The sequence below is a fragment of the Muntiacus reevesi genome, chromosome 1 (assembly GCF_963930625.1).
Source record: "Muntiacus reevesi chromosome 1, mMunRee1.1, whole genome shotgun sequence".
NCBI classification, from domain to species: Eukaryota; Metazoa; Chordata; class Mammalia; order Artiodactyla; family Cervidae; genus Muntiacus; species Muntiacus reevesi.
The window spans coordinates 283,381,592-283,394,584 of NC_089249.1; the positions used below are offsets into that span (position 1 = coordinate 283,381,592).

General features: G+C 35.6%; 1 protein-coding gene across 1 annotated transcript in view; it reads right to left on the reverse strand.

Annotated features, from left to right (window-relative positions):
* Positions 1 to 12,993, reverse strand: part of PJA2 (praja ring finger ubiquitin ligase 2) — a 70,052-nt gene that overhangs the window by 22,247 nt on the left and 34,812 nt on the right. Inside the window, exons 5-6 of the mRNA XM_065923560.1 lie at positions 10,354 to 10,539; positions 860 to 1,045 (exon numbers count right to left, since the gene is read on the reverse strand). Coding sequence (XP_065779632.1) covers positions 860 to 1,045; positions 10,354 to 10,539 — 372 coding nt within the window. The remainder of the gene's footprint in view (positions 1 to 859; positions 1,046 to 10,353; positions 10,540 to 12,993) is intronic.

A 12,993-nucleotide genomic window follows, 5' to 3' on the forward strand; every position in this document is an offset into this window, starting at 1 on the left:
GGTCTGAATGAGCTTTTCTTACCTTTATTTTTCTAAATTTTCTGTAATGTAATTTTAACTGGAAAAACAAGACAAATTCTTAAAAATATATCTGTGCAAAGTTGAAAATAAGGGTAGCATCAAGCCATAATTTTTTCCAGAAAAAGTAGCAAAAACGGGGTAGCTGGAACAAACATTCTCTCTACATCTGAGTAATTATTTCAGAGGGCTCTACACACTTGGGAAAAAAAAAGTCTAAGTTTATAAACCAAAACAGATAAATTCTGATCATTCATTCTATCACAAACAGTAACAATTCTATAATCCATTTAATGTATATGTTACTTTTATTTGAAGCTCACTATTCTTTGCAGCATGTAGTAAATTTAATTCATTCAACATCTCTGGAAAGGTACAATTGTATTTTCCATATTTTGCAAATACAGAAGGAAAACTACAGTCTTGATTCTGATTCAATCACAGGTTTCGAAATTCTTCAAGTAGTATTCATCATGAACTTTTATTTTTTACAGGATTATATCAAGTGCTATATTAAGGGGATCAGGACACACAAATATATATTTGTCATAAAAAAATTTTTAACACCAAATTTAAAAGTCATAAACCTGAAACAAGTATGTAAATAACTAGGATGTAAGGCAAGCATCCACAGAGTTAATGGTCAAAGAAGGAATAGGTCAATGACTAGGGTTCATGTAGGAAGCAGTGTCTGAAGTGAGCTTGGAAGGAGAGGAAGACTGACAGATGAGAAAAATGGAAATATTTCTTAGGTGTCAGAGATCCAGTTCTCATAATTTAGACTCATGAACGAATTCTACTCAGTGATCAGTGAGTATGGTAAGCATACTGTGCTACATACCTCCAGTCCACATCCAAGTCTTCACTCACACTGGAGTCATCCTCAAGGTTATTGTTACCATCCAGCATGAAAGCTTCTGGCTGTGCAAACTCGTTAGCGGGCTCATTCCCTTCATCACTGCTGCTTTCGTTGACTTCATTGTACTGTAACCAAGGAATTTCTCCCTCTTCCAAGGATGTTTGTTCCCTAATACAAACATTTTCATGGAAGAAAAAGTATTATTATTTTAAAATACATCATAAATTTTTTCTTTCAAGAGCTCTCTTTAGTGCAAGTAGATACTTTATTTGAATTCTAAATTCTTGGTACTTACATGATTCTAAAAAATCTGCCTTCTTTAGATGTAAAATTATTTTAAAGGGAAGCAAATTTGTTATTGGGTCATATGTATAAAGAAATAGCTCCTAATTACCTAAGAATATGTTTATTTGATACATATTATCTACACTGTATTTTCTTTTTGCAGGAGAAAAGTAAGAAAAACTCACCCTAGGTAATCTGAATCATTAGGTCCCAATCTTGAGTAGTTTCTCTCAGTTACAATAACCGCCCCTCCCCATTACTCTCCTGCTGTTCTCTCTCCCCCTGAGGCACGTGGAGATCAGCCCACCTTGCAGACACTCCCTCCACCTTTGAAATGCACTTTCACCAGATTTACACACTGCCACTCCCCTGCCTGGTTCTCAGATCAGAGGAAATGTCACTTCTTTAAGGGAAGCCTGTCTTGACCACTCATTTTAAGCAGCTCACCAGTCACTGCTGATATAGCATTCTGCTTATTTTCCTTATAGACCTTCCTTTTACTTATCATTTTCATGTTTACTGTTAGTCATTCTTCCACTAGAAAATAAGCTAACAGAAACAGGGATAGACAAATCAATGACACAGATAAAGAAAATAAGAAAAATGAAAGTATTTCCAAACAACAGGGGAAAAGACCACTTGATAAATGACACTGAGATAATTGGGTATCCACATGCGGGGAGGGAGGGACATTACATTTTGATGTCATTATTTAGCCTTAAATAAATTCCAGATCTGTTTTATAAAAATGCATGTCCTGCCTTCAATACCTCTAAAAAATCAAGTACTAGAAGGACCACAAGAGAAATTTTCACAAAAATCTCAGCGTTGTTCTAAACATGATACAAAATTTTGAAGCCAAAGATAAATTGATTGCTAAACTTCACAACATACACAATAAAGAAAATGCTCATGGAAAAGTCAAAATACCAAAAACTTGGACACAAAGACCAAACTGAGAAAAATTAATAATTGTAGTACATAAGAAAAAATGGCATTTCAAGGCTGCAAACACTGAACAAAAGCTACTTTCAAATTTACAAATAAGACAATTATACTAGTAGAATTTTCTTACTCATTTGACAAAAAAATATACCTTTTAGTTTACCAAAAGGAGGTTAAATAAGATAGTCTCAGCAAAGTTTCATTTTAGTTTGGGTTTAAGATGAGAAATAATGTTATACAACAATTTATGTATCTCAACTTGAAGAACAGCTAATTAAAACTCTATTCATTCTAATGTGCAAATTTAACTTTAGGGATAAAAACATTTATGAAAAAGATGTAGACAATGTCCACATACAAGAATCAACCCATATTCAATACAAAGAAACTATCTCCTTCTACACCTAAATCCATAAATGTTTAATTTTTGCTCAAGTACACATCAGAATAACATGTTTATACGATTTAGTCTAATAAAACGAGAGAAATGAGCGTACCAAAATATGCTTATTTTGTTAAATTTTAATGTCTAATACATAAAGACAGTAGGTGCTTTCTTGTGCATAACTTAGTCCCAGTAAAATTAAGCCTTGAACGATTCTGAAGCACAGATCACCCTAACGGCCCCTGCGCAGCTGTCCCTTCACAGCTCTCTGAGGCCGCCTGGCAGTGCCCTCTAACTCCTGGGACTCACCTGCCTGCTCCTAGACTGGCACCTTCTCAAGGGCATAAAACGCGGTCTCTCCTCACTACCCTGCAGCAGGGCACGGCAACCCGCCGCGGTGTTCCTGCCTGGGGAGCCCCATGCACAGGGGAACCAGGTAGACTTGTGTGCACGGGGTCCCAGAGTCAGACACGCCTGAGCCCAGCGCCCTCATTAGAGCCTCACTCCCTGAAACATGTGCTTGACACTTAATAGGTTCTTTCTGTGTTGCAAATATGACAATAAACCCTTGAAAATCTTTTAAAAGTCAAATAATTTAGAGATTAAGCCTAGAATAGTCCTTGGAAATGTCTGTTATTTCAATGTACACCTACAAGAAATACATTTTTTAAAACTATCAAAATGACTGTTATGCTGTAATTCAGATATCTAACATAAAACTCAAATACATGGTTGAAAATTATTCAGTATAAGAAATATTGACTTATGAGTTTCTTAAATTCAAAGAAGAAAAGTAAAATAAGAAATTATTCTGAATCTAAACAATAATGTCATTAATACTCTTTCAACTATATAAATAATCCTTGGCTACATACTTTGCTTAAACATTTGTTTCTGTCTATCACAACTCACGATAACACAGTTGCAGAAACAGAAAATAAGTGTGATGTGGCACATGCTCTCAAAGTGTTACATAAAGTTCATTCATCATTCACCACAAAATTGATCAGGCTAGAAGAGCGGCACTGTGGTTGGACCAGAGTTGGCCTGATAGTATAACAAAAGGAATTTTGATCTTAAAAAAAAAAAAATTTTGAACAGGGCAACAGAAGTACCCAGGACCACCTGTTACCTCCCCACTACTGAACAACAGGGTCAGAACTACCCAGGACCACCTGTTGCCTCCTGATGAGCTACAATGGAGGAGTCTCTCTCTGATCCTAGAGGCCGTCTTTCTGAGCTCTGGATCATCTTCTCAAGAACCTCACTCACTTTCGCTCTAATTATCAGTCAGTTACTTTCTCCTTGAACATTCTACAAGCAAACAATCATGTTTCTAGGTGTTTAGGGGTGAGGACAGCCCTTTTCTAGGTCCAAAATCCACTTGGAATCGCTTCCCTTTTGTAAAGAACTGGGTATCTCCGTTTTCTCATCTTCAATTCCCTTTATTTTTTAATTTTTTCTTTTCCCCAATGCAAAATATATACAACCTATTTTAGTCACACAGTATATTATACTGAACAATCACAGACCAATCGCCCAAGCCAGGAACTAGACTATCACCACTGACTAGGATACACCTCGTGTTCTACACTTTTTCTACCCCCTTGGCCTGACGCTCCAGAGCAAAGCACCATCATGGTGATGCTGTGTTAATTCCACTGCTTTGTGAAAGATGTTTTCTATACTTAAACAAGATATTTACTACTGCCTGCTTTTAAACTTTATGAAATAGGTATGATACACATTTTCCCAGGAATGGTTATTCTTACTCAGCCTTCTATCTTTAAGATTCATCCATGTTTCTGTATGTAACTTCATTCATTACCACTGCTGTGTAATACTCTATGTATGTATACATTAACTTTGCTTATTAATTAATACTTGGGTAATATCCACCTCAACAAGCAGTGTGTAAGAACTGATTCACATCCTCCAAGACACCTGACACTGCTAATACAACACGTGATTAAAAGAAGACACCTCCTTCTGATCCTTTTTTTGTTGTTGTTTTTATTTTTTGGCTGCACCACATAGCATGTGGGATCTTAGTTCCCCAACCAGGGATTGAACCTGCATTCCCTGCATTAGAAGCACAGAGTCCTAACCACTACACCACCAAGAGGGGCCCTCCTTGCGTTCTTAATGTACACTCCCTGATTACTAATGATCTAAGCATCTTTTGATATTTTTATTCACCGTTAATATTTCCTCTTCAATGAATTATCTGCTCAAGGTTTTGATCATTTTACAATCAGACTAAGTTTTGCTTACAAATTTCTAGCTCACTATGCATTCTGCACATTAAGACTTTATACTGTAAGTACAGTTTCCTAATTTGGTTCTCTTCTTCTCTTTGTTATCTTTTATTACTCTCCCATCTTGCCATGCTAACACTTCCTCCTCAATGGCCATAGAAACGGTACACCTGTCTTACTCCTGATCTTAAGGGGGGAAGTTTTTTAATGCTTCTTTATTGAAAATTATTTCTATTTTTTTAGATAGGTTTTATGAGGGCAAGGAAATTCTGTTCTGATTTTAGTTTCCGAACTTTTATCATGATGAGATGCTGAACATTACAAGTGATTTTATTTCCCCCCACAGAAAAAAAAATCTACAGAATTTGTCATTTGAATTTTCTCCTGTATTTTGCTAATGTGGTGATAACATTTATAGGTATTCTAGATAAAACTACTTATACATACCTGGAATAAACTCAAATTGGTAACTGAGTTTTATCTGTTAAAAAAATACACTTAACAAACTCAGATTTCCAATAATTCTGTTGAAGAGTTTGATGTATACTTTAATGAATTAAAGTATAAGCTTATAATTTTCTTAACATACTCTTTTGGTACTAGGGTTATACTGGCCTTATTTGAATGACTTGGAGAAATAGTTGTTTTCTCATTCTCTTGAAGAATAGTGTGATATGACCTTTGAAAGTGTAGAGAGAATTTAAGGGAATTCAGCTCTAAAACCATTTGGATCAGTTATTTTCTCCATGGAAAGATTATAAACCACTGATTACGTATCTGTAATAGTTATCATATTATTTAGGGTAGTGAGTGTTGATGAATTCCATTTTTCTAGGAATTTGTCAACTTCTAAGTTTTCAAATGTACTGATTCTAAGATCACAGTGTTCTTCTTGGTCCATACGACCTTCACTGGTTTTGCAGCTCTGTCCCCTTCCCACGTCACTCACCTGTGTCATCTTTATTTTCCTGTTCACTATCAAGTGGAATGTCTTCTTGTTCTTATTTTTTCAGAGTATCAGCTTTTGGCTTCTTTGATTCTCTCTACTGTTACTGTTTTCTAATTTTATTGACTTTTGTTCTTATCTTCTCTAACTCTGATTCTTATCTCCTTACCTTAGTTTATTTATTCTAACATTCCTTTTCTATTTTTTAAGTTAAATGCATAGCTACTCCATCTTCAGCTTTTGCTTTTTTTCTAACATAAGTATTTAGAAAGATAAATTTACCTGTAAATATCAATTTCACTATAATCCCAGTTTTTGACTGGTGGTATTTTCATTATCATTGAGTTGTATGCTTTTTAAACTTCTAGTATGATTTCTTCTTTGTCCTGTTTTTTTAGAAGCATGGATACTTTCAAATGCAAAGGGGGTTTTATATATATATATATACACACACACACACACACACGTATGTATTATTTATTTATAAAATTAATTGCATTATGGTCAAAGAAAACAGTCTGCAGGATACTGATTCTTTGAAATGTGTTAATCTGTGCTTTGCAGTCTATAGTACACATTCACTTTTTGTATGTTTTTGTATTTCACAGCATGCAGTGTTCATTAAATCATGTTTAAATGAGTTGCTCAAATCTGTAATTAATTTTTTGTATCCATAAATTAGAAATTCAGAAAGGTATTTAAAATTTTTCTAATATGACAGAAAATCTGTCAATATTCTCTAGTTTGATTAAATTTTGATTTATATATTTTGAGTCTATTTTATTAGGTACATTCAAGTTTAAAACTGCTACATTTTACTGGGAAATTGGACTTATTATATAGTTACCTTCACCCTCCCCAACAGTGCTTTTCTGTCTTTAAGTCTACTTTGCTAATGCTTGTATGATTAGTGCATTTTCTTTTAGTTAGTATTTCCCTGAAATACCATTTTCTGTCGTTTAACTTTCAATCTTTTTGTATGCTAATGATTTAAGTGTGGGTTTTGTAAACAACATTTAACTTAAAAAAGCTAACTGATTTGAAGCTTTATCTTTCACAAGCAGAGAGAAAACAGTTTATGTTTATTACAGAACTTTTTCTTATGTGCTGCTTTTTTTATCTCTATTTTTCTTCCATGTTTTAATACTTTTTCTACCTTTCTTTACTGTTATTTGGATTGACTTTACATGTTAGTTTTTCATGTCTCAAGTTTTTTTTTTCCTTGTCTACAGATTTCTAACACATATACTCCATATTTACTCTTATAATGGCTACCCTTAAAATTTTACCATACAAATTTAGCTTATGTCAAAAGCTAACTTTCAGACTTCTCTCAAACTACACACTTCAACTCTGATCTTTTCCCAAAACTGAAATATTCCTGCTGTAGAGCGTATTCACGTTCTGCCCTTCTCACCAACCTACTTCTATTTTTTTAAATCAAATTTCTGGATCTTTTATTGCAGGATACTGATGCAAGCACTAGATGACTTCCAAATGTGTTTCTGTTTGTACTCATGTATCTGTACATCCAACTACAATTCAGGACACTAATCCCTTAAAGTTATAAGCTAAATATTCACGTGCCTCCTGCCATCTACAATGCATGTCTGCTGCCGCTAAGTCACTTCAGTCGTGTCCGACTCTGTGCGATCCCATAGACGGCAGCCCACCAGGCTCCCCCGTCCCTGGGACTCTCCAGGCAAGAACACTGAGTGGGTTGCCATTTCCTTCTCCAATGCATGAAAGTGAAAAGTGAAAGTGAAGTTGCTCAGTCGTGTCTGACTCTTCGCGACCCCATGGACTGCAGCCTACCAGGTTCCTCCGTCCATGGCATTGTCCAGGCAAGAGTACTGGAGTCCAGGCAAGCCTTCTCCACAATGCATGTCTAACACACTTAAAATTCTGGAAAGGAGTTCCTACTTCCCAATTCTCTCCCCAGGCTTCCTCATCTTAGTCAATGACATGAACGTCCACCTAATGCACAAAGAGAATACCCAGTCATAACTGACTGGTTTCTCCCTCATCTCACACCCAATTCATTTTAATATTTATAACTCAAAAATAGTCCCAAACTTGTTTACCTTTTAAAATTCTCACTACCAGATACCCCCTCACAGCCTAACTCACTCTTAGCTTCTTTTTTACTTTAGTCCCTTTCCAATTCAATCTCCACAAAGCTGTTTGATCTTTTAAAAATGTGTGTTAAATCAGTTAATTCTCCACACTTAAAATCTCATTGCTCTCTGAATAATTCCAGCTGCTGTATGTTCTTCAGACTCTGGTTCCTGCCCACTTCCTCTCATATTACTCTTTTTCACTCATCTACTTCAGGCCCACTACTTTCTGACATGCCAAGCCCTTTCCTTTTCACCATACCTCTGCTCTCCTCTCTCCTACTGCCTAGAAAGCTCTCCCTCAACTAATTGCTATTTCTCATCTTTTAGAACTCAGTTCAAAAGTCAATTCCTAAGAGAAGTCCTCCCTGACTATTCTAATTAATGTAAGCACCTATCGACTGCTTTATTACATCTGCGTTTTACTCCCTTCACCGTTAATTATCAGTTTGCGATTTACAATTATTTCTTTTTTTTTTTTTTTTTTTTCATTGAGTTCTTTTTTTTTTTTTTTTAATATTATTTTATTAGTTGGAGGCCAATCACTTTACAACATTTCAGTGGGTTTTGTCATACATTTTATTTCTATCTTACCTGCCACTCCCACCACCACATACACTTCATGAAGGAACTTTGTCTTGTTCACTGATACAATCCCAGGATCCAGTACAATGCTTGGCACGTACTGCACGCTCAGTAAATGTTTGTTGCATGATAGTTACATATGAAAAATTACATATGAAACTCTTCACGAATTACATACAAAAAATTTAATACTTAGTAAACTAACTAATTGAAGGCAGGAGGAGAAGGGGACGACAGAGGGTGAGATGGCTGGATGGCATCACCAACTCAGTGGAATAAGCACCAGGAGTTGGTGATGGACACAGAGGCCTGGCGTGCTGTAGTCCATGGGGTCACAGAGTCAGACACGACTGAGTGACTGAACTGAACTGAAACTAATAATAATTAAAGATGATCAAACATAAAGTTAGGAAGAGGGGAAAAAACGCCACCTCAACCTACCACTATCAAAACCAATTGTTTGTAAATTCCTTTCTTTACAAATTTTCTCATTTTTTTTTATTTCCAAATTTTCATATAGAATTAATCTCAAGCTGGAAATTTATATTTTTTGAGAAGTAAAAATTTGATGTCTGTACAAGTTGAAATAGTTTTTTCCTAAGAAAATATATTTACCAAAATAGATTTCACAGACTAAATTAGAACCAACCAATCATCGTCATGAAGAAATTTTAATTATCAAAGAAATACTCCCTCAAAACAAAATACTGAGCCTGAAAGGTTTCACAAACAAATACTAACAGCCTTTAAAGAAATAAGAAGCTATTTAAACACCAAAAGATACAATGTATATAAATATCTTTATATACTCTTTTAGCAAAGTTGAGTATCAAACTTATCAAGACCAAAAAAAAAAAAAAAAAAACCACAAATAGGGAAAATTCACACAGCTCTGAATATAAAAATACTATGTAAAATGCCAGCAAAAAGAATCTAGCAGCTCATTAAAACAACAATAAACCATGACTATGTGATCATGCTGGGTTAATTATAAGAAGAAGTAAGGGTAGTTGAATATTAGGAAATCGAGTAACAGAATAACTGCTCACGACTACTAGGCCAAAAGTAAAAAATCATTATGTCATTTCCATTGGTGGTAACAAGACTTTAAAATTCAACAAATATTCTTACCAGAAACCTATAAAATACAAAATGGGGAAAATTTCTTTAATGTGATTTAAAACAAAAAAAATTCTTTGTGTATGAGTGTACATGTATGAAATCAACCTAAACACCAGAGTCTCTCTTCCCCGGGAAATACTAGTGGAGCAAGAGCTGGTAAACTATGGCCCACAGCTTATTTCCAGCCTGCACCTGTTTTTATAAAACAATTTTACTGGAAGACAGCTACACCCATTCATTTACATATTACCTGTGGCTACTTTTACACTGCAACAACAGAACTGAGTAGCTTCAATAGAGACTGGCACACAAAGCTGAAAATACTCACTATCCAGCCCGTCACAGCATAAACCTGACAAGCTCTGTACTAGAGCATTCCCGTTAAAGTGATGAAAACACAAAGAGATTTAACATCAAGCCACTAATTGGAAATATCACCCAATGCAATCAGACAACAACAGTAAACTTCACTGTTTACAGCTGCCTGCATTCCCAAGAACGGCTGTCCCTTCTGCCTTGTCACTATCTCCACTGAAGGGCAATGGCAGCTCTGATTCCCTCCTACCTGACTTAACCAAAATGATCGTTTAAATGTCCATGGTTTCTCTAAATAAAGCAAAATGGAAACTGTATTTCAACTGAAGACACTGTAATTACCAGTATTTTCAAGTTAACTGCTCTTTGGAAAATAACCAAGAGCCTAAGAGAATTCAGCAGGACCTACTGGTCCTACATAGGGGTTGTAAACGTGACTAACAGCATAGCACCCTGTGAAGGTGATACGTAGCACCCCACGCAGCACGTGAGAGCCACAGGCCACACTGCCAGCATACCCTTCCTGCAGGGACAGTTCTGGGTTTTCCTCTTCCGGGCCACTGCTGTCACTGTGTAGCTCAGGCTCGTTCTCCTCTTTTCCGGGCAGAGTCTCCCAACTCTCGTCGCTCGAGGACTGATCTTTCTCTGTACCAGAAAATCGATGTGGCAAAGAAGCAGACCATTCTCCATCACTGCATTCTGAACTGCAAATTCAGAACAGAACAAACTGTCATGACAAGTGTATTTGCCATTTGCAGTGTTAACCAGGCATTAAGGTAGAGAATGGACTACTAATGCTCTACGTGTTTCATCAGGAGCTGGTTCAATTTTAACACATTTTAAAATAAATACAGAGACAAATATTCAGCAGAATGTAACATTTTCAAATGAATATATTATATGGAAAGTTATGAAATTATCAATTTATTATTTTCTTCATTAAAGTAACTAATTCCATGGTGTTTAGACATAGGTTCTTTATATTTTAGACATATTCTAAACAAAATGTATTCAGTAATGTAATGCATTCAGTAATCACAATTTAAATGTTATCTGGAACATATAATAAGTGTTATTACTCACCCGACCTATCCACAACTTTCTCATTACCTACTGACAACTGATATCACATCCTCTATGAAGAAATTTTCACTATTACCATGTTTAAAAAGCTTACCTATTTTTTTCTCTTCCTTTTACAAAAAACACTTTGCAGTGGAGAGACATTCAAATTCATACAAAAGAGCACTGACAAATCTTTACTGAAGCCCTTTCATAGGACTATGAACACAAAATAAATCTCAACAGAATATTTAGATAGGGAATGAAATAAGTGATAAAAGGGTTAACGAAAAAGTTTCAGAAAAATTACTTTAAGTTATATGTATTTAAGTGGTTAATTTGGTTACATTCAACAACTTGCAAAGCATTAGTCATCTTATATTTGCTGTTGTTTAGTGACTAAGTCATGTCCAACTCTTTCACAACCCCATGGACATGGCCTGCCAGGCCCCTCTGTCCATGGGCTTTCCCAGGAAAGAATACTGGAGCGAGCTGCCATTGCCTTCTCCAGGGGATCTCTCTGACCCACGGGTTGGAACCTGTGTCTCCTGTACTGGTAGGTGGGTTTTTCACCATCAAGCCCCCAGGGAAGCCACATCTTATATCACCAAAAGCTACAATATTACTTAACAGTGTTGAATATAAATCATAAATGTTCTTTCCAGTCACATCAATCATTCTGCTCAAGAATTCCCTTAAAGATTACCTTTTGCACTGACTTTTAAGAAAACAAAAAAATAACAAACTATGTTTTGAAAGGAAGTGGTAATTGGTACTGTCTTCTTCTATAGGCAGATGAACCCAAGAGATCAAGATGCAGTTAACAAAGAGCAGCACTAATCTGAGCTCTGAGAAGGTAACAGAAGTAAAGAAATAAAATCAACTTCCAATTTTCAGAAGACAATGCGCAGCAGGACACAAACGTCCTGGAGAAGGAACAGAACGAAGCCCTGGCACAGCAAGCAACAGGTGTGCCCTCACTGGGCACGAGCCAAAACTGCTTCTGTCTGTAAAACCTCTGTGATCCGAAGAATCATCTAAGATCAAGTAAATCATTTTCAGACTTGTATCAATGTCAAAATCTCACAAAGAAATAGTTTTAAAGGAGCTTACCGAACTAACTTTCCTTGACCATGAAGCTTCTCAAATTTATAGCTAAATTACCAACTCCAATTTTGGTATGTCTTTAAGAAGCAGGCTACGATTTCTACATTAGTTTGTGGCACTTTTTAACACACTTGCTTAAAAGTAAACTTCATTATTAAACATTTCTCTCAGAGTAAGGTCCTGTGCAGAAAGATAACATATGAAATTTCTGAACTTTTATGAATTAATGAAATAACTGATGGAATACCTCCAAATGTCAATATAAATAAGACGCTTATGCTGAGGACTGACAAACTATGCATCTTGTTAGCCAAATCTGGCCGTGCTGCCTGTTTTAAAAAATAATGGCATGTGAGCCACAAATGGTTTTTATATTTGATTTTGCTATAGTCAGCAAAACCTAAAATATCTAGTATCTGACCCTTTAAGAAAGTTCGTAGACAGCTGGCCTACATCACTGCTACTCATTATGTATTAACATTCACCTCTAAGTAGGTAACTTTTAAACATATATCCCCAGCCCTGACCACCATACTAAGGATCACCAATAAGGAATAAAATAAGTGATAAAAGGGTTAACGAAAAAATTTCAGAAAAGTTACTTTCTTAACTTTCATAACCACTAACTGCCCATCAAATATTTTTTAGATTTTCACATTCTTTTTAAAAATTATATATTTATAACAAAATTCATCTGCTATTTAAGTTTCTTTCTTGATTTTCTATCTGCTAATGGTATTATCCTGCTCTTAAGCTGGATAGATCTCTGACTCTTCACAAACTCCCCACAAGTCCTCTCTTACTTCCCATTTTTCTGTTCAATGGCTCTTATATCCTAGCTCCCTTTTCTCCATTTCCCCTAAAAAACTCTGGCTCAAGTGTTTTCTCCAAACCTAGACTTAAGACAATCAATTATTAACTGGTGTCCCTAAATTTAATCCCAACTCCCTCAACTCAATTAAAAAACGTATTCTGAATATTCCTATTAC